The following is a 22,181-nucleotide window of genomic DNA, read 5'->3' on the forward strand; positions in this document are numbered from 1 at the left end:
CAGTAAGTCAGTTGGTATAGCCCTTGTTACTGCTGATCCCATAGACTGTCAGCAGGTTAAAACTAGGTGATTCACTGCTCTGGTGAGACTCCTGCCTGTATACAGGAACTGTGTCTTGGGATAGCTTGACAAGGTGTCAAATAGCTCTAAATAACCTTGCTCATAAATTATTAGCTGATTCTATTTTTTTGAGGAGGGAGGAGTGTATTCGTTTAAACTGAAAATGTTATGATCTTTGCATTAACATAGTGAGAAACAAGCCTCTCTCCTCTGAAACCCCTGTGGATTAATACTTTTCATCTAAAAGAAACCACAGCGGCTTAATGGAAATGCTGAGGATGACTCTGTAAAATGCTTCTCGTTTGTTTGTTTCGCAATTATGCAGGTTTGTCAAGTACTGCTCATCCGGAGATGGAGAAGGTTGCATATCGACCTATTAAGATCTTATTACTGGTTCACACACTTTAAATAAATGTAATTTAAAAAGCAGTTGAGACATGTGGTGAATCTCCTACAGGGCATCTTCTCTTGAATTTCCTGTGCTCTTTCCTGGTTGTTCTCTGCACTTCTGGTAGCCAGATCATGGGGTGGATAGCTTGTGGTTTGAAGAGCTCTCTCTTTCTCCTTCATTCTGTAGTCCGTATGTTCCTCTTACAGGGGCAAGCAGGGGTTTCAGGTGAGAGATGCACCCTATAATGGCACTTACTTTGTTCATTTAGGGGAAGTCTTCCCCTGAAGAAGTTTTCAGCATCAGTTGCTAATTTAGAGAATTTCTAGCGTAGTTTGTAGTATAATGTACAGCAAGGGGATAGTAACTTCTGTGGGAAGAGGCAGATGAGAAAAAAGTGGAATCTTTTGCAAATATTAAAATCAGCCATTCAGTGAGATGGTGATGGGCCTATGAAGGTGGTGTTCCTACTTATGTGTACAAGAAGGGCCCAGATAAGCCAGCTTCTAGCGGAGATTTTTTTTTTTTTTTTTTTTTTAATCTCTCACAGCAATTGGATTTGACTCACTCATTCCTACTTAAATAGACAATTAAAAAAGTACAAGTGTTGCAAAAATATTGTGAAAACTTACATGTTATGAAGGAGTATTAAACAATGAAAATTTAGCTCAAGCTTGCTGTTAGTTAACGTGAGGGAGAGTATGTGCAAATAATTACTTTTATCTTTGCTGTCCCTGTGTTGTGAACAAGTACTGGCATCCTTGGTACATTATGTGAACGTTTCAAATCTGAATCTAGAAAATCCTGAAAAGGCCTACATATTTTTCTTTTCAAAGCACGTCACACAAGACTCATGCTATTCTAAAGGTCAAAGCAAAGATACTGGACATCTCTCAACATACACACATCTTTGTTCTTGCTTCATGCTATACCCATGATGGTGTACGATGGAATATAGTAGAGCAAAGGTTGGCTCAGATTTAAGTTTCTCTGATACGATCTGTCTGATCTCTAGACAGATTCTCAGTGTACATACGTCGGTGGCTTGACTGCCTGGGATTTACTCAGTGATTTTTTCTTTTTTCTCTCAGTGTCTCTTTTGTGAAATGTAACCTTCCTGTTCCAACTAAAGGTGTTTGATACAATATATAAGTAAAATCTCTAGTCACATTAATGCTATTACAAACCTTTTCTAGAAAATTTCTTGATCCATGCAATAGGAATTTTTCCTAACTCAGCTGTTAAACTAATTCAGTTAGACACGTTTTGCTGACAGTTTCCAAAGCAAAGCAGTGGAAGCTAGAGGTTTCAGGCTGGAAAAGTGTGATGTGATCTTTGCTACGCAGGTTTAGCTATTAACTTTTGAGACTTTGTATTACAGCCACAGGAAGGTCACTGGTAACACAGTCCATTCTACTTGTGCGTCCATATGCAGTTTCCTTTGATTCCTTTTTGTTTTAGCAGCAATGACGTCAGCCAAAGAAGGCATTTTTTCACGGAGGACTTTTAACACTTCATCCTGCAACTACTGCTGAAGAAAGCTGCCTTGAGGGGAGGGGTTAAAATAGCAGAGTGATTTTGGAGATGATGGCCAAGAAGCCCTGAGCTACCTGCTATCACCACCAAATTCTGTCTTTGCCACTGCCACATCTGTAGCTCAGCTGAGACACTCTGACAGCCTCTTGTTGCAGGAGGTGAAGGATTTCTTTTCTGAACCTTTTGCTCATGTAATATAAAGGCTATATTTGCTCATAGTGAAAGAATCAGAGCATTATCCATTTATGTGTACTTCTAATATTCTCCTTTTATGGGCCCCTCTTTCTAGACTATTATCCTTCAAGAGGACCATTTTGAAGCCCCCCCCCCCCCCTTTTAAAGTTTCCCTTCCTGGCAGGCCCTTTTCCTTCTTGTGTGAGCAATTAGCCTGAAATCAGGCCCTGTGTGAAAACTGCTGCCTTTTCTGCCCAGGTTTCTTGGCAGTATGCTGAATGCAGAGCTCCACCTGGAGGTGTGCAGAGTCCATGCTTGCTGCTGCTCCTGCTAAACACTGCTGCTTGGAGACAGCAGAAGCATTGCAAATGGCAGCACACTGCGCACTTAAATAACCTTAAATACATACGAGGTGTGTATATAGGGTATATACAATAGATAAGTATAGTGTATATATCATAACTCTCTATATCCCTACATATAGGCTGTCCTGGCTGACTTCAGTAAGTTCAGCAGCTGTACTAAGGTTCCTTTGGTAAGGCTGAGTCAAATCACAAAAATAAATACAACATATTTCTGTATTAAATAGACCCGAAAAGTTCCATTCCTGCTGAAGTGTGTGTGTTTTAGAGGAAATGGTAAAAAGTAAGTTTGGTGAGGAAAGAGGGGACCATCTATGTAAATACTAGTTGAAGCTATAAAGCAATTCCTTGTCCACTGAAACAGTACATCCTTGAAATCTGATGTCAGGGTAAGGAAAGTTACCACATTCAGCATGATTAGTCTCCTCCATACTTTATAAAATTTAGCTAACAAATCTCAGCTTCTCAGTTTAGGCACGTATTACCATTAAAAGCTAGCAGAATGAGATGACAAGAAGGCAGCAGAGCGAGCAGAGGCAGGGCCGTCAGCAGTCCTGCGGCAGGCGCTGCATCCAGCTGGCCCGCAGACAGCGCAGGCCCGTCAGGGGACCCAGGGGCTCACAGGCAGGGGCACTCCGGGGACTTGCTCACCAGCACCTGGGAGAGCACAGCAGGGGCACCCACGACCCCCACAGGAAGGGGGGGGGGGGATGTTTTTTCTGGATTAGGTAGTTAAGGCTATGTAGAATTTTGGGGGTATATATTAAAAATTTATAAGTGTTCAGTATTGTGTTCTATCTATAGCTGTTGCATTACTGATACTGATCCCAATGTACTGATCACCCAGTGATTAGTGTCAGTAACCAATAAAACAGTTCAAATGCAGGTTTCCCCTGCAACACTGATTTGACTGAACAGTGCTACAATGATGGTTTTTGCAACTGCCTCTGCAACTGGGACAGAGGTAGGAAAATATGAGCTAGATAAAAAATGAGACTTGTGATATTTGGCATCTCTCAAGCCCCTCAAGCTAGTCCTGCAGTTAAGGAGGACTCAAAAATGTCTCACAAAATGATGTATGTTTCTACATTCCTATATAATTCAGGCATCATGTAAAAGCTGTAAGATATTCCCCCTCCCCCCTCAACCTGGCCTGTGTTTATATTGAAACTGGTCCTCTGATGTTTGGCAAAGAGGCCTTGAGGCTTTAAAAAGAGACAGAGGTTTGACCATAAAGATTTGACCATTTCATCTTTCAACTAAGGGCTGAAAAGTGAAATATATACATTTCTGAAACATTGAGGCGATCTAGTAAAAAAGAGTAGTAGGTGTTTTGGACACATTGAAATAAAGAATCCCTTCAAACATAATTAAGGCTGAAGGAATGAAGCCCAGACGCCATAGGATATATTTTATATATATATGTATATATTAAACTAAATTACCTATGTTCAAGGACCAATACAATAAAAAAAAATTCTTAAATCTTCAGATTCTTTAAGAGCACGATATCCTAATGACAGTGCAGAGAGAGTACTTAATATTTTCCTGACAGAAAAATAAATACAATCACATAGCATGACACCAAAATATTTATTTACAGCATACATATATATATATATATATATATTAATTTTTTACTTTATCTTAAAATATTTCCCCCTTTTTGATGACACCCAGATTAAAATGTCCAAGCCTATTAATGGAAGAAAAGATTTCCAAAATAAATAAGAATCAGGAAAAGAAGTCAGCTATAGTACACCAAGTTCACCATGTGCTTCCAGAGTCCTCTTGTAAAATATGTCTGAGTTAATAGAAAGAACATATTTACAATAACACATTGACACTATTCAAGCTCATCTGTTTACATGCTGAACAAATACCATCTTGTCACAGAAGAGAGACACATGTTCAAAAAAGAAAGAGGCAGTTGTCACAGTTTCATCTGACTTTACATAGAAAAGAGCTACTTCCTCAGATGAAGTAAAACCCTACAATTCCATTGCTTTTGAAGGAAAAACACTGATCTACCGTCTCACAAGCACATATGAGAAAAAGCACTCCAGTTATGGGAGCCCATGCTGTATTTTGTTTGATATACATGACTATAGTACTTCTCAGTATAGCCTCACAAATCAAGCATGTCCTAGCCTCTGACTTCGTTGTCCTGAAACACCAGCCACTGTACTCAAACCTTTAGAGTAGCTCAGGTGAATGACCATGGTTACTGTTCTTCCTCCTTCACAAGTTCTGTTTTTAAAGTGCCTGCTCTGAAATCGATACAAGCTGAAGCTATCTGAAGCTTCCCAGGATCGGCATTTGGCCAAACCACTGATGGAGGTTGGCAGTCACACATCAGCTTGCAAAGGAGAAGGCTGTTCCTATGATTTCTTCCTCCCTGTGGGGTGTGTTCACATGGACAATCTTTGCACAAAAGCTGCAGGTCCACATTTTCCAAAGCGGACTGAAAATCATTTTACTTTCGAACTGGAAGCTGAGATATGTATTTTGGTTAGTCTGTAGAACATTTTAAATATGGTGTTATGCAAGTGCTAAGTATTGGAAAACCAGTAATTCAACAAAGAACAAATGCTAGAAGCCAGTCTTTCCAAGCTAAGCATGTGACTATCTTGGCATGACCTCACTTGCTTTCATAAATAACAGATGTGCTCACAAGCACATGGCCAGTGAGTCTTGCACAGTTATGCAGAGTACACTAATGCTTTCTCTACCTAATTCAGAGACTTCCATAGACTGCCTTAACCTTGAAAATGGGATCCCAGCCAAATGGCTTAGCAAATGGATTCTAAATAACTCAGAATATTTGCTATTTTACTAATTATGCCTGTCAAGAAGGCTTCTGGCTGGCTTCTTATCCTGAATTTCAGCAAGCAATAAAACTAAATGACATTTTGGGAGTATTTGGTTTCCTACAGATAGTTCATAATATATTTTTAAATTTTAGTAGTTTTAATTTTTTTTTCTGATGTAAAAGAAAAATAGAATGTTCCAGTTTTTCTCTTCTCTCAACAGAAAGGGATAATCTTCCTGGTGTCTCCAAATTTTAGGATGGAATTACACACTTAATCTTCTCCTATAGGAATCTTATCTGAAATAAATCAGAAAAGGACTCAATCCTTCATTCATATGGATGCAAAACAAAAGCAATTCCACTGCAGAGAATGAAAGAGTCTTGAAAAAGGAGAAGTTATTTCCATAGTGTAAATTTTTGGCTTCATCCACAGAACTCAACTTGAAAGGTTCTGAGCATCCCATGTCCAGAAATACACATACTAATGTTTACACTTAACATAAAATATAACAGGCAATTGGATGAAGCCATCTGCTAGACCCAGCAAATCACAAGCTAAAGCCCACCATAAGAAGCCATCAGTCTTATGCTTCTACAGATCTACAGACGCCAAGTCTTCCATTATTTCCTAGGTGGTTCAATCACCAGTAAATTTAGATTAACTTGAAAACAAGAAACCAAGACCACTTTGACTCTGCTTTCCAACTTCCCAGGAAGTCCATAGTGTTTTACTATTTCATTGTGATTGACAGCAAGCTAATAGCACAGACCCTTAAGTCTTACTAAATAAAATTTGTTCATACAAAGTAGTCTATTTAATTTTTGTTTTCCATTTGAAGAGTGAGTGATTTACCTGTATCTACAGTAGTTTAGCATTCAGAGTGGCATTTACTCCTTAAATCAAAAAGTAGTCAACTTGGCAATAATGTACATCAGCTTTACAAACATTCAGAATATTCCATCAGCTTTTACTCAGAGTTAAAATCATTTCCATTCATAAATCGAATACAAACAGGAACTGAATACTCATAAATGCAGCTGTGTGCACATATGTGGGATATACAGGTTTCACAAAATAGCAAGAAATAGTAAGACATTGCCTAAGGAAAGTTGATATGAATAAAAATACTTTCACAATGCCAACATTCTAACAACAAAACAAACCTCTGCCCAAGGTCGGAAAAACTTTGGGGCTTGGAGGGCTAGGAAATTTTGGCAGCTATTGAGGTTTGTTTGTTTGTTTGTTTGTTTTTAAACTAATTCAGCAACATGAAAGTCACACAACTATTTTTAGTATGAGTGGTCTTGAAAAAAAAAGAAAAAAGAAAATTCAATCTGTATGAAATGCGGCCACACTGAATTGGTAATGCTATAACATCTGCATGGTAATGTTCAATGTTATAAGAAAACTACACTCTCATGAAGCCCAGGCAGCTAGCTGCTTCATTTCATCTTCATCTTCTGCTCTCTTCCTGGTCGATACTGCAGAGAGAGATTAAAAATAATCACTGACTAATGCAACAAAGAAAAACATTTTATTTGTTAGCATTAAGACTTGCATAGTGCTTTTCAGTTTGAACATCTCTTATCAATTTACTGAGTAGCAAGCTAAATATAGGTAACATAGTGATGAAGCTGATGAGAGATGTGAGTATTCCACCACACTACTATCTTGCATACAACTTCTACTGAAAGACTCCCACAGAAAATATATTTAGCCATAAAATTAAGAGAGAGTGTGCACCAGAATGCTACCAACCCCTGTTCTCTGACCTCCACAAGTGACCTACCCCACTACCATGGCTGGCTGCGCACCCTGCTGCCTTGCTGAAGGGTTCTGCATGTGCATGTCCAGTCTCCAAACAGACACACCCAAGTTTAAGGAGAGGTATTGTTTATTAACAAGGAGAAAGAAATTCCTAAACGTGCTTTGCTCAGATGACATCTGTGGATATTCAGTTAACTACAGTGGTCACAGCAACAGCAATTCCCAGCTCTGTACCAAGTCCCACATACATTTTCTCTCTTTTTTTTTCCCCGCTCCAAATCTACAATCATACATCTTCACACTCCCTGAGCTAAAACCTCCCCCAAATAACTGTCACTCACTGATCTGCAGGCACAACAGCACAGGACCCAGTCTTAGACTCTTTCCATCTCTAGGCTTTCTGTGTCAGGATTCGCATTCCTCCAAACATCAGTGAAATACTTTACTGGGTCCACCAGCCTTGTGTATGTGTTAACAGATGTCAGTGGCCAGCTGGCTCCTGCCTGTGGCAGCCATACTGCTGGGAGTCATGGTAAATCATCTTGAGAGGGGCTGCATACCACCAGGTGTGTGAGTACCACTATCAGGGACTAAAGCTGGGAGAAGGGCACAGAAGACCTGAGTTACAGTCTCTGCTCTACCACTGGTTACTGAGTGGCTTGGGAAGGTCACTGTGCCCCATCTGTGTGAGATACTGTGGGAGATACTGTGTCACTCAGTATCCCCATCTATAAAGTTAGAGGTAATATGCATCACCAGCTAAAAGCATTATAGAACCATTAACTGTTGTTACTATTTCAGTATTTCTGTGTAACAGTAAGCATCCAGTTTCAGAAAATATGAACCAATTTAGCACTTGCTAAACTTAATGTTTAGTTATTAAGCCTTACTTAATACTTAAACTGTATAAACATACCCAGCTAATTTTGCCTGACACAGTCATACAAACAAATGAAATAGCAAATACTACTATATAGTAAGAAGCACATGGGAGTGGCCTGAATTTAATAATTTTGTCAGCTGGCACAGCTGGATCTGGAAGAGGATGTATGACCAAGTCTGAAGTACCAAGACTGGGATTTGCACTTTTTCCTCAATACATGTTTTACTAGCTGTTGTGCAACTTACACGAGCAGAAGAAGCCGTGATCTCAGTATAAACATTTTAAACCTCTTCTCAGAGATTTAAGCGTTGTCTGCCAAAATATACATAAAGAGTGTTTGGTTGAGCTGGTTCAGGTAACCTGTTTGGCAGCAGAATGTACCTTAAAACAATTTGCACTACACATGTGCTGTCCTTGCTAAAAAATATTTATATTCTTTTACCAGCATCAGTACACAGTGACTCTCTCCACTGATAAAAGGCAACAGTGACACAGTAAAAGGTATAGTTAACAGTTGCCTGTCTCTGGCTTAATTCAGAACAAATAGTGTTGGACTACAGAAAAACATCAGATGTATAGCTAACTTTTGAATTCTGATTCTGATCTTCTTAATTTTAGAAATAAGTCTGTTTTGTAGAAAGTAAGTGAAAGAATGACAATATTTCTTTAAATTTGTACTTCCTGTCACCTTCTTAATTTCTAATTAAAATATCAGTGGCAAGTATCAAACCCCACCCTACAAAGGAGATCTCTATGACACAAATATTTTCAATCTGAATTAGTCAGACTAATTAAAATAGGCTAAGGATTTAACTGCCAAAAGAGAAAAAAAGTCTTCCCATTCCTCACTGATCTCACTACATATTTCAGTAGAAGACGTATCAGCATATGTGAAAGATCAAGTTCCCTGAATTCATCTCCCCAGATCTATGAAGAATTTAGTTCTAAACCCTTCCATACAGCAAATGAGAATTCTACTTCCACAGATACAAAAATACTATAATGAACCAATAGTACTTTAAAAATTATAACAGAGATAAACGCATATCTTCCTCTCCTCCTGTTCACAGCACGGCTTAATCATAGGAAACTTAAAATGGCAAGCAAGCAGTTTACCAGGGCGAGACGGCAGTGATGTGGATGGAACGCTTGGCAGTCTGACATCTGTCATTCTCTTATTCATTTCTTCTTGCTCCAGTTCTTCTAATTCTGCCATCAACTCATCCTAAATTCAAGGAAAACATTATTTACAAATTCATTGTCCTGCCGGGGAACTCAGGCAAGCGCTTTTTAACCACTACAAAGCAAAGCACTACTGACTTAACAGTTTATACTTGAAAATAAGTATCAGAAAACAGCATATTGTCAGCATAACTTTTAGTAAGTGTGGGGTATAATAATAAATCTTATTTAAAAGTTGAAACAATCATTTCAGAAAGCATCCAGGCTCTGCTGGTTATAAGGAAGGCTGGCATTAAGTGCATTATGCTACAGCCCTGGCAGATTAAGCTCAGAATTATATACGATTTCAAAGCAGCACTGGAATCAGAGCTTTCCCCCTGGGTCCGGTTATTCACTCCTGATGCATGTAACACTCTTGGAATTTTAGCTGGAGAAGCTTTGGACAGATGTTCTAACCCAATTTTGTAACACTTAAAAAAGCTTTACACTTAAAAAAACAAAAACTTATTCCTTGGCAGGAGCATCCCAAAGAAATCAAGCCAATATTTACACATTTGTAGAGAAATAGACCTTTGTCACTTAGATAAAATGGTTTAAAAAGGTAAAAGTGGCTGGGGCAAAGGGGGATCTGCCAGGTTTTGAAGTGGGCTTTGCCTACTCATTTATCACCAATATGGAAATTAACATTATAATGACATAGCCACCGTATGTCTTCCTAGAATTGCTTTCCTACTTTTATTTATTTTAAGGTCAAAAAAAGGCTAGTTAATCAGTCTGATCTCATACACAGTGCAAATCCACATTAGCTAAAAGCTTTGGCATCAGGCCCACCCCTGATGATGTTCGACTGACCGCAGATCTCTCAAAGAAACATGCAGGCTGGGACCCTATGTCTTAGGCACTTAGTTGAGGTGCAAATCTTTCTGTATTTTAAGTGCCTAAACAAGTGGTGTGAACACAATCTTCTTAAAAAAGTTAATTTCTAAGTCCTTGTAAAGTCAATGGAAACAGGTACTTCTGCAGATTTTAGAGGGTCACCTAACCCCCTCTCAGACCAAATTAGGCCTTAACTCCCTCTGTTGAGCAAGTAAGCAACCAAGAGATGATGTCAGCCATGAAAGGCTGGCTCCTTTTTAAGGAGTTGGAGGAAGCAGTGATCCCTACCTTTAACATAATACTGTAATAGCTAGGATATATGCCCTGGAAGTCAGATTTTAAGTCAAACAGCTTGAACTTGCGTTTCCCACAACTTGACAATTGCTCTGCAGCTAAGCTGTGGCATATTGTAATAGATGTAACAAATCCTCTTTCTCCTGTTTAAGCTAGGCCAGAAGGAGAATAGAGGGAAAAGTCATGAGGAGGGGAGCAGAATCTGAGTTCCAGACTTTGCCCACTGGAATTTGCATATATCTTGCGTTTGATTATTAGAAACAGGTCTCCAAGCAAGAATTGCCTCTCTCAAATGAGTATCCTACTCAGGTAAAGCAGAGGTTGTTTGCATTCTTCATTACATACACTGTGTCATCCCAGAAACAAAGAATCCTTATGTTTTTCTATCTGAAGAAGTATAAATTACATGCTTTAACAGTCTCCGTCTGTGTACAATGGGTGCAAGAATACAAATGTGTGGTCAAAATGCTCTTCAAAAAACAAAATGAAATATCATCCTCCAACACAAATCACCTCATAACACAGTGATTAAGTCATTGATTCTAGTTCTTCTAAGCTAAAGAGGCCTTTGCACCAGGTTTCCCAACTACTAGACAAGCGCCCTATTTAGCCCTTATGAAAAGCAAGGTGTTGGTATAATGATGCCTCATATAAGAGACAGTGGCTTGCTAGAACAGGCCTTTCTGAACAAGCCCATCAACTAAGATTAGCATGTGTTAGGAACTTTCAGGTCAATCTACAACAAGCTTACTGAGTCTAGACTCCTACAAATTAACACTGATGCTAAGTGACACTACATAGCATGGGATGGAGGTGTTTTTCAGTTGTCCAAGGTCCAGTTTATACAGCCTGAAACCCATTCCTCATGCCAGTATTCATTAGTGCTTCTAGAAAAGTTCATTTACACTGAAAGTGGAAAGACAGGAAAGTAGGCAATGCGAAAAATAAAAGAACCATTACTGTTTTTCAACAAACTATCAAAAGGATATCTATTGAATAAATAGACAAAAATCAAGCAAAGATAAATGCATATGTTGCATCATATCTGCTCTTAATTTGGGTACATAGGAATGAATTAGTTGGGAGGGATTATTTGATTCTTTAGGTTATTCTTTAAATGATTCCAAGTGCTTGGTCATTTTAAAACATAGTTAAAAATAAACTGACTGTGATATTGAACCTGATTACCAGCTCTGCATTCCATGGATTGTAAAAAAATTGAATATACTAGACCCTTGAATACTCAACCATACTTGTTGGTTGAATCAGAAACAAGTAATGGCCTGATAAGATACACAAATCCAAGTCCAGGGACCCTGGAAAGCTTCTGCAGCAAATTTTCAGAAGGTACTAGATAGCTCGTGATGTTTTCAAAAGAAAAGAGCTCAAAGATTGAATTCTCATTGCTTCCAACAGGAGTATCTTCTACCCAATTAATCTACTTCTGTAGAATTTCTGGAAAATGCTGAGAAGACCTGCATCTCCAGCTACCAAATAATTCCCTTTAAAATCTGGCCCAAATATTCAGAATTGTGAACAATAATCTTTAAGAAGTCAGGCTGCAGCAGTCTGTGCTTTCCTCCCTCTCTGTGCTTCTTCTGTGTTTGTCGGCCTACAGTTACATTCCCTGGGCAGACTCCATCTCCTTCCTGAGATCAGGTTAATGACAGTGCAGTAATAGCAACAGCACCTAGCAAGAAAGATGTCTATTTGGAGCACAACAAATTAAAGGTTTCAGCATCCATTTGGAGCAGTAAAAAATGGCATGCTTTAGTGCTCTCCTTTTTCCACAGTACAAAAGAGAATAACAAGTATCAGTGTGCAGTCAAAACTTACTTTGAAAAGAAAAGAAGACATAAAATGTCCTTGATAGGATAAGCTAGAACAAATCAATTTTACAATTACACTTTCTGAATAAAGAATTTTTGGAGTAAACCACTGCAAAACAAAATAACCATTGGGTCATTTTATAGACAAAACTCACAAGGTTTAGTGAAGTACTAACCTCATCAAACTCATCACCAAACCCAGCTCGGTTTGAGATAGCATCTGAAATTTCCTGGGCAACATCTTGCTGTTCAGTGATGTCTTGCATCAAATCATCAATTTTGTTTAAGTCCCTGGCAAAATGATGTGGAAACAGTTTTGAAAGATATATGATTCAAATCCTACAGGAGAGACTCTGAAATACCTTTTTTAAAACAGACTATACATACATCCATGGGCATGAAAAGAAAGAGCAGAACTCCGGGGGGATACTTTCTTACATCTACACCTTAATTTTTCCTGGCACCCTTCTATGTGTCACAGTCAGCCAGTTCAATTCCTTCCACTTTGGAATTATAGCAAAAGTCAGACTGCAGCAGTCTGTGCTTTCCTCCCTTTCTGTGCTTCTTAAGTGCTTGTCAGCCTACAGTCACATTTCCTAGGCTGACTCCATCTCCTTCCTGAGATCAGTACCTTTACAGATGCATCTTTTTTGATCTTAAGCTTTCAGCCAGAACTGGTGAGAACTTAACAGGACTATTCCCCACTTAAAAGCTTCCCCTTATTGTTAACTTCATCACTGTTTCCGTTCCTGTTTATTTTCCCAGAACAACCTCTTCTGATTTAACTCTGCTTATTCAGGCAGAAAAACACCCCACCGAACAATACAGAACATATGAAAATACTACATATATATAAATATTAGCCTTTTATTATTCAGGTCTAACTAGCACTTTGAATCACACAATCCAGCTTACACACTTTGAGGAAAAGAGTTCAGTTAGTTTCTTCAAATATCTTCTACTTCTGCCCTTGATTTTTACAGATCTTTACTGCCAAGATATATTGATACAGCTAGTGCCACATGGATCTCCTTAGTTAGCTGGACTTCCTACTGGATTTGCCAAGAAGAGATATTTTGCTGCCAAATATAACATTACAGCACCAACTGCATTCCTGAATTTAAATGCTCGAACCAAAACAAAGAAAAACTGGCTAAGAAGGTAACAGACCAAGTGATGAAATGATTTACAGGTATGTAGTAAGCTCATCTTGAAAACTAGTAGAAAGCACTTACATATTTTCATGCACTTTTTTCATAGCTTGTGCAGCATATCCCATATTCTTGAGCACTTCTGTGTTGGTATGGGAATTTTCCAGTGCTTCTCTCTGGAACTCAATGGTTGAGAGTGTTCCATCAATTTGACTCAACTGTTTCTCATACCTCTTTTTTCTCTTCAGTGCTTGTAAGGCAGCTGGAACACAAACAGGCAAAGTACACTGTGTATTTTCATAGTGAAATGCAAGTACAAGAAGTTCAGTAACAATCTGACCTGGAGAATTCTCACCCTCCTACCTTACTAGTAGAAAGACAAACTTGGACCACACCAGATCAGCAGCCTGTTTATCACCAACATGCTGTTGCATGAACATGCTGGGAAGCCTCTTTTAGGTTAACTCCTTTTAGTATCACAGGGAAGAACAGCTTCTTCCTCCACTCTAGGAGATCTTGAATTCCATCCTGTGCACACAGCCAAAGCAGGAGATGACAGGGAGGAAAAGGGAAAATGTTGAAGAGGAATCAGAAAGGAGGGAACAGGGTAAAGAAAGAGAAAAAGAGGTTGCAAAACATAAGTAAGAAATAAGGAAGACAGAGTAAGAATAATTACATCTCTACCAATGCTGCTTTCTAAACTGGGTCTGAGAAACAGAAATCGAAAAGTGCAATAGAAAGTCCTAATCACCTAACCATACAGGCCGGTTAGATCAGAGGAAAGATTAACACTTCTCGGGCTTTCAGTTGTATCTATGCCTGGCTGTTATGACTAACCTTTAAACCTTCAAACTTGAAAATATATAGCACTTTGTGGACAAAGCCACAGTCAAATCTAGCTACTCCCTATTATCTTTGTAAGTGAGTGTGATAGCTTAGCAAATATAAAACAGTAATAAGCAGCATACTTCGCCCATAGTAAATCATTACCAGCATAAATGCATGTGACAAACAGAAGGACAAAAAGGCTTCACTTAGTCTCTGGGTGTGGAATACAACCCTGCCACAAGCATTTCCGGACCACTGTCCTTTCCAAAATACACAATGCCAGACAAGAGTAAGGTGTCTGAGTTAACTCATTGTATTTTCAATGCCAATTAATATCCCTATGTCCTTTCTCCTGTCTCGCATTTCATCTCTAAATTAGGATCAGTGCCAGCAAGCATTTGCAGCACAGCAGCCTCACAAACTCAAACAACTAACAGCAGCTGGTGTCCTATTGAACCAACTGTCAGGTGGAATAATACACGCATTGTGGTACCCAACTTTTCAAACAAATCCAGGTGCCCTGCAAGAAACAGGCACAGATTTATTGTGAGTTACAGTACACACTAAGATGTGCTGTGCATTACTGGTAAGTGCTTGAATCAACATAGTCCAAATTACTTATCAGTGGCTGCACAAGGGCAAGCATTTGCTCAGCCTGTGAAACACAGAGTGTCACAATTCTAACACTTGCAGTAAAATGTTCCAGGACAACAATCTGCAATCGCAACAGATCATGTTCAAGTTGAAGATTTTCCCAAATTTTGGGGGATGGTCCAAAGATTACATATATTCTGAAGAAGACTAACAAATTCCAGCTGATACTATGCAAATAACAAATGGGAGAATTTTGATTCCTATTGGCAATTCCAAAATATATCTATATTATATCTGTACTTAATGGCTGTGCCTGAGAGGACTCTAAAGTCGTATGGACCTAAAAAAGTTAACTGGCTCATTCAGAAAGACTTGAGTTTGAGTAAATGGCTACTATGTGGAAATACTCTAGCCAATGTTTTTCAGAAATCTCTATTGATGCTATTATTATTGACTGCTCAAAGAAAAAAATGATTTCCTCAATTACATGCAGAGTAGTTGTTTTCAAAACCCTGCAGGTTCCTGTATAAGATTTAATTAAACCATATTCAAACTAAGAAATTATAAAATAAATTAAATTAAAATAATGTAAACTCTCTGCAACTTTACCTATTCATATACAGCTTTTTCTAACTACTGTACTACAACATATCACTTTTATTAATTCTCTTTAGTTTTACAGTGACTTGTAGAACAAAGTACTTGAGAGCAAATTAATTCATATTTCTTCCTTATCATCCAAGATATTATATATTCCAACACCATATGATATGATTTTGTCACATACAGTAAATGAATTCTGAATTTGAAAGGATACTTATTGCCCAGTGTTTTGTAGTCACAGCTACTACAGCTAGGATATGAGGATTTCCTCACTGTTTTGAAATCTTATTTTCTACATTTTACAGACTCTCATAAGCTTTTTGATTAAATGATTTTCCTACTACACATGTCAGCATGTTAAAAGTTGTGTGCAACTCTTGCCAAGGGCTTTTGCATTATAATAAACAATTGAAAAAGAACATAATTTCCATCAAAAAGCAAAGAAATTGAGTGTCAAGGATAAACTTTACTGAAGGTCACAGAATGAAATTGCAAAAGGGTGTTGCCCATTCCAAAGATTTCAGAAAAGGAAGAGAGTCAGGTAGGAAGAATCTAAGCATCATCTGATGAAATAAGTGTAATACCTATTTAACCAGGAAAAGAGGACGGTTTCCTTCAGGAAAAAGGAATCTCATACACTGTCTTCTTTGCACTCCAGAGAAGCAGTTCACCTCCCTCACAGTGATACGGTAGTGGATGCCTGGGCTTTAGCATCTCTTATGCGCCCTACTTCTGGACTCAGCTGTCCAGCAAGCAGGATATAGATCATGGCATTAGGAACCACTGCTCTTGTATTCTGAGTTTTTATTTTATTTTCAAGATACGTAGCTGGAATTACAGTAGACTACTATGTCGGTCAGTTTACGTATTTAGAACTACTTTCATTAACATATGGAAGGACACTTTCCAAATTCACTATGCTGATATTTTATTAAGGAAGGAAAGATGGTCGGACAATAGCGATGAAGACCCAGGTTTCTGACAGCAAGAACAAAGATAGTAGTCCTGGCGCCTTCACCATGTCTTCACAACAGATCAGAATGAAATAGACAGTACAGTGATGCTAACACCTGTATCTGTCAAGCCCACCACGGGCAGCCACCAGTAAAGGAACAACTGATACAATATTCTGAAGCAGAAATAAGAGCACCATCAAGTAAACCTTATAATTCCTAAGGGAAACTTAGTAAAGAAGGAAAAGAGCATTTCCTCAGAAGATATATCATTGCTATGAAAGTTCTGCACATCATCCCTGGATGCACTTCACAAACTGTTTCAACAAAACTCAAGCCTCACTTACAACCAAGTATTTAGCTCCTCTCCCTCCCTTAGAAAAGCTTCGTGCTTTACTATTGGTGCCTATTTGCAGCCACAGAAAATGTTGCCAAAATTACCTTTTCTCATTTATCTTTATCTAACGCGATCAAAAACAAACAAACAAAAAATCCTAAAATACAAATGTCATGTAGATGGCATAAATTTGAAAGTAATGACTATTTTAATTCATAGCACATACCTATCATAAATACCTAGGAGCACTCACTTTCTAGTAAGAGCAAGAATATAGTCTGTAAAAAATATTACTGTACAGACTGCTGACTTGTTGTTAGGAGACCAGTTTGACTACTAAAGACATGTTTGCAGTGTTCTCATTGCTAAATTTAATCCTCCTTCACTGTTATTTCTTCACTATTAGTAGCACCATGCAGAAGATTGTCTATCAGCTTATCCAGCAAAAAAAAGTCCTGCTTTAAATATGACCATGAAGAGCAAGGAACAATGGTTGTATATCACAGAGCAAAGCTGATAAATGGTGCAGTAGTGATTACCTTCCTTTTTAACTCAGCACATATTTCTTATTAACACAGGTCTCTAGTTGTCATTGCAATATGAAGAGGCCCTCTTGGATGTGAAATTATACACATAGTCTCTTTCTCAAGGCTAATGCCAGCTCTAAGGGCTTTCTGGTTTGGGCACATCCGTAAAAAAAAGGGAGGTTGAAATGAGCAAGACTCCCTTGGCAGCAGGTGTTTGGCCCAAATCTGCTTACACCTACGCTCTCTGGCCAAGAAGTATTTTTGAGGATGTGCAATGCCTGCCTCCTAGCCTGATACTTACACTTCTGTTCTGTAAGGGACTCGTGGAGTACAGGTTCTGATCTCACTTAACATCAGTAGCAACGAGAGGTAATGTTGCTGAGACCACAACAAATCATACAAGCTTAAGAAAGATCATTATCAGCATTTATAATCCTTAAAACTTGTGATTATATGCAAATTCTCCCACAACCGAAGCAATAATTCAAAAACAGTACTCTACTTGATTCATTATAACCATTCCAGTTCACAGAAGATACTTTAGACATAATCTCAGAGAAAAGAACAAGGACTGTAAACCACAGAACAAAATGATACTAGAAGGCTTCTCTACAGCGCTACGCCTAATAACCCTCAGTCCCAACCTGCCACACACCCTCCCATAGGAATGAGAGCCCTGTCTGTGTTAACATACCACTACTACCTCACTGCTTAGTTTCAATAACCTTCTGGTTGTGACTAACTCATGGAAAAGGAATGCCACATGGTATTCTTACACAGGCCTTGCTCAAATGTACCACATGACATATGTAGCAGCATTATTAGTAAAAGCCTACATTTGCTATTCCAACTGTCTACATAAGTTTTATCTTCAGAAATAATCTGTGACTCTCTGGTTAAGCCTTCCTCCTGTTCTGAAAAAAAGTTGTATCATCTTTTAATTTGTTTTATTTCTTTTCATCTAGTCTATTTTTTTAGGATCTGTAGAAGATGCCTGGCTAAGACACAACCCTTCAAACTGCAGCATTTTCACATGCACAAACATGCTTCAGAAAACCCATTTTCCCTTATACAGAATTCTCAAATAACATACAAAAAAATCAGAGGCAGATCTCGCTTGTGTCACTGTAACCGACTCAGATGCACATGCTTGAAAACTCAAATGAGATCATGCTAACTTGGTGTATTTTCTATATACAGATACATCCTACTCCAGTCTCAGACACTCCCATTTTAAATTCTAGAGGCAGTGGGTGTGTGTATGGAGGGTGTAAAATAGAAGGCAAGGGAAGAAACTCAGAAGCAAGGGGATTATTGCAGGAGAAAGAACAAACAATAATGATAAGGAGCAGAGGCTTTTGGAGGACAGAAGTCAAACTTTTACCCTGGAATAATGTTCCCTTGTACTGTCTGCATACTCATACAACCTGTACTGCTGATAAACTGACTTTAAAAAAACAAATAACAAAAAAACCCTACTAATTACAATGAAAACATAGTAACTGAATCCAGAAATCAACATAGCCAACTTTCCACACTGCCTCACAATCGGATGCCAAACCTTAAGCCCTTAGGCAAAAGCTTCATTCCCAGAATTAAGGAGTCAATATCATTCCACACACTAATTGAATGACCACCATAGTGATGGTAAGTTTGAGATGAAAAAGCATCTGGCAAATGTGAAGACTGGGACATTTCTTTTGTCCTAACCCATCATAATCAAAAAGCTGCATATTGTCATGACTGATGTGGATGTAGTGATCCAGAAGTAAAAGAAAACTGAACAGCTTGCCTCTTCCCAGTGCTACGTCCCTCGCTCACTTCAAGCTTAAACAATTTCAATATTCAATATCACTTTCTGTCCTTTAAATTTTCCTATATGACTTTCAAAAAGTTCAAGGCAAAAAGCCAATTTGCATTCGGAGTTGAGAGCTGTGCACAGGCTGAAACTAGCCAATATACATAGCAAGAGATACTCTAGAAGAACCGTGACTTTGTATCTGGAATAACGAGAGATTAAAAGATAGTACTAATTGTTAAAGAACATATTGCTTATCACAAAATAATCTCTGCAAGAGGCAATTGAACATATACTGCTGTTATAGCTTTTAAATCAGGTTAAGTCTTCTAATGTCACATGAACTCATTTAAGAATCACTTGAATTCATGAAAATTTGTTGGAGCTTGAATGTGATCTCACTTGTGTCACTGCAACCGACTCAGATGCACATGCTTGAAAACTCAAACGAGATCATGCTAACTTGGTGTATTTTCTATATACAGATACATCTGTATATATATGTATACATCCTAGTCCAGTCTCAGACACTCCCATTTTAAATTCCAGAGGCTTCTTAGTGATGCAATTATGAAAAGAACACATTAAAATTTCCTACTAGGTTGCTTTGAAATATTCACTCTAACAAGACAACGCAGATTAAAATTTCTATTCTCTCATTTGCCTGTATGCGTCCATAATGCTACAGTAGTTGCTGGTTACCACAGATTTCCTCTGAAATATATCACAGTATATTAACTAATACATTGTTATATGTAATCAGCAGCAATTAAAACTAACACAATTGTTATATCATATGAAGGAGTATATTTGGAGAATTAAGCTTGCTCCCATGTCTACCAAATTCTATCATTTTGGCAGAGCAAGGTTGTATCTTGTTTCTACTCTGACTGTAGTTTTACTACCCTGTTGGCTTGAGTGTCATTTTTGGCATAAAAAATTCCTATTCTGTTCTTCTTGTCTGACTCTCTCTTTACTGTACTTGACTGTAGGTTACTGAGTCAATGTCAAGAAAGATAAAAGTTATTTTTAATCATTATGAGACCAACAATCCAGTTTGAAACATAACTCCACAAACAAGTGTATAAATGTAACTCAAGGAACAACATACTGCAGCATAGCAGTGGAAACAAGTACCTAGGAGAAAAGCTTCCTACGTCAAATGCTGCATTTCTGAAAGTACAGTGCAAAGCCATCGTTCGCCAAACACTTGGAACCAGCATAAACCAGCAGGTTAAAAGAGAAGCAGATCTTCCTTTTCCCAACAATGAGTACTCATTCCTCTGTAAGCACCACGATCTGCTTCACAGGGGCTGAAACACTTGTGCAGCTGCAAAGCCAGCCTACCCAGGGTAAAAATAATCTAGTCAAAAAAAAAAAAAAAAAAAAGCCCTAAAACCTAGCTACTGTACAGCTGCTGCATCCAGATTTCTGAACACACCCCACACAAAGCTCTCCCAGCATAAGGAAGGGAGGAGCACAGGGACAGGAATGAGGCAGGGAACACTGCTCTTCCTGCAACAATGCCAGCTTGACGTACAGTCTTGGGATGAAGTTTCACAGTGGCATGTCTGGATCTAAATAGGATCCGTCACACAACAGGTTTGTTTTCTTGCATACAGGCAGGATTGTATGCTGCTCACACAAGTGCAAAGTGAACCAGTTCAGGAAGCTTTAGCATTACTTTTTAGTTGGATCACCTCCATTAACAAGTGCATAAGTGCCAGTATCTGCCCAAAGGAACAAGAGGGACACTCCGTTTGGGACAGTGACGTAACAAAAAGCCTGGGAGAATGCCAACCTGGATGGCTCAAGTGTTGCAGTGACAGACTCAGTTGCGCTGCTGAACTGGCTTTACTCACTTGGACTTTCTGTGCCTTAAAATCTGTCCCATCTCTACCAATGTTTTTAAATCCCTTCTAACTAAATGCTTTTCACTTAAGCATTGAAGTGTCACAAATATGTGAAAAGACTAAGTAAAACACTTTTAATGTGCAACTCCTCACAAATTGTATGGCATTAACTTTATTAATTATCTAGCAAAAGAAAGAGCAGATTAAAGAGTAACTTACTCTTATATCCTGAATTTTTAATTCAAAACGTTTTGCTTCACTTCTGAGCATTCAAAAAAATAAATCTCAGAGTGGTCAGCCAGGACTCAAATTGTCTTTAAAGGGTAATTAAATTAATCTGTTTCTCAAAACCTTTTATATCCCCCCAAATGGCTTGCTGCAATTCTAGTCATTTTCTTCCCAGGGACCATACCTTCAGTATGAGCAGGATCAAACCTTCAGTATCCCTTTAGTGCCTTCTCCACTGCAGCTAGCAGTAGAAGGATGGTACAGTAGCCACTAATGCTCTGAACTCACTCATTTTTTAGTTTTATCACATAATGCCAAAGTTTGAGGCAAACCATTTAATCACTTTGCTCCTCAGTTACCAGCAATACATACACGAGCAGGCGGGAGCGCCTCACACGCTTCAGGCGCTCTGTCACCTGCATCATCACCGCTCTACTTCTGCACACCCGACCTCCGAGCCTCCGGCCGCACTTTGCGGCGCCAGTTATCCAACTGACACACTGCCTCGACGGTAGTGCATAGGACAGGGGTATCGCTGAGCAGGCCCCTGGCATTACGAGTTTTAAGTTATTTTAAGTTACTGAGAGTTCTCCTGTCAGTTCATCCTGTTACCGGGTCGCAACAACGAGTCCACACAGCACCGAATGCTAAGAGATGCCCGAGTCCCAAAGGGTCTCACCTCGCCGGTTCTTGGTGCCGTGCTGCCGGGCTGCCGCCAGCTCCCGCTCGATCCTCGTCTCCAGGTACTCCTGCTTCTTGCTCAGCATCTCCTCGGTCTCCCGCAGCCGCGCCAAGGCCTCCTGCGGCGAGGGGCCGCCGCGGCTCCGGGAGGCGGCCGAGCCGCCCCCCTTGAACAACTTGGAAATCTTGCTCATGGCGGCGGCGCCCGCCCGGCCGCACCAACGGCCGCCCGCTCTGCCCAACGGCCGCCCGGCCGCACCAACGGCCGCCCGCTCGGCTCGGCCCGGCCCGGCCCGGCCCGGCCCGGCCCGGCCCGGCCCGCAGGAGCCTCCCCCGCTGGCACCGCCGTGACGGCACTTCCTGGGCCTGAGGGCGGCGGCGGCTCCGCGGCGCGGCGCGGCGGGGCGCGGCGCACCTGGCGGCGGGGCGGCCCCGGCGCAGCCCGGCCCCGCTGCGCCCTCCTG

The 22,181-nt window shown here is 39.6% G+C and overlaps 1 protein-coding gene across 1 annotated transcript; it reads right to left on the reverse strand.

Moving 5' to 3' along the window:
• Positions 1 to 4,103: 4,103 nt before the first annotated feature.
• On the reverse strand, positions 4,104 to 21,960 carry CHMP4C (charged multivesicular body protein 4C). The gene is made up of 5 exons (XM_062568164.1): positions 21,716 to 21,960; positions 13,400 to 13,577; positions 12,341 to 12,455; positions 9,100 to 9,208; positions 4,104 to 6,814 (listed from the first exon to the last, which is right to left on the reverse strand). The coding sequence occupies exons 1-5, from the start codon at positions 21,909 to 21,911 to the stop codon at positions 6,750 to 6,752; spliced, it is 663 nt and encodes a 220-aa protein (XP_062424148.1). The 5' UTR covers positions 21,912 to 21,960; the 3' UTR covers positions 4,104 to 6,749.
• Between the last annotated feature and the right edge of the window lie 221 nt (positions 21,961 to 22,181).

Source organism: Rhea pennata, chromosome 2 (assembly GCF_028389875.1).
Source record: "Rhea pennata isolate bPtePen1 chromosome 2, bPtePen1.pri, whole genome shotgun sequence".
NCBI classification, from domain to species: Eukaryota; Metazoa; Chordata; class Aves; order Rheiformes; family Rheidae; genus Rhea; species Rhea pennata.

What these genes read in the sequence shown, in the direction of transcription:
- CHMP4C (XM_062568164.1), bottom strand. Translation starts at nt 21,911, where the DNA reads ATGAGCAAGATTTCCAAGTTGTTCAAGGGGGGCGGCTCGGCCGCCTCC. An exon ending in CGGCACCAAGAACCGGCGAG is followed by an intron (nt 13,578 to 21,715) that starts GTGAGACCCTTT and finishes TTTGTGTTCCAG; the next exon opens with CTGCCTTACAAGCACTGAAG. An exon ending in TTGGTGATGAGTTTGATGAG is followed by an intron (nt 9,209 to 12,340) that starts GTTAGTACTTCA and finishes CCTTGAATTTAG; the next exon opens with GATGAGTTGATGGCAGAATT.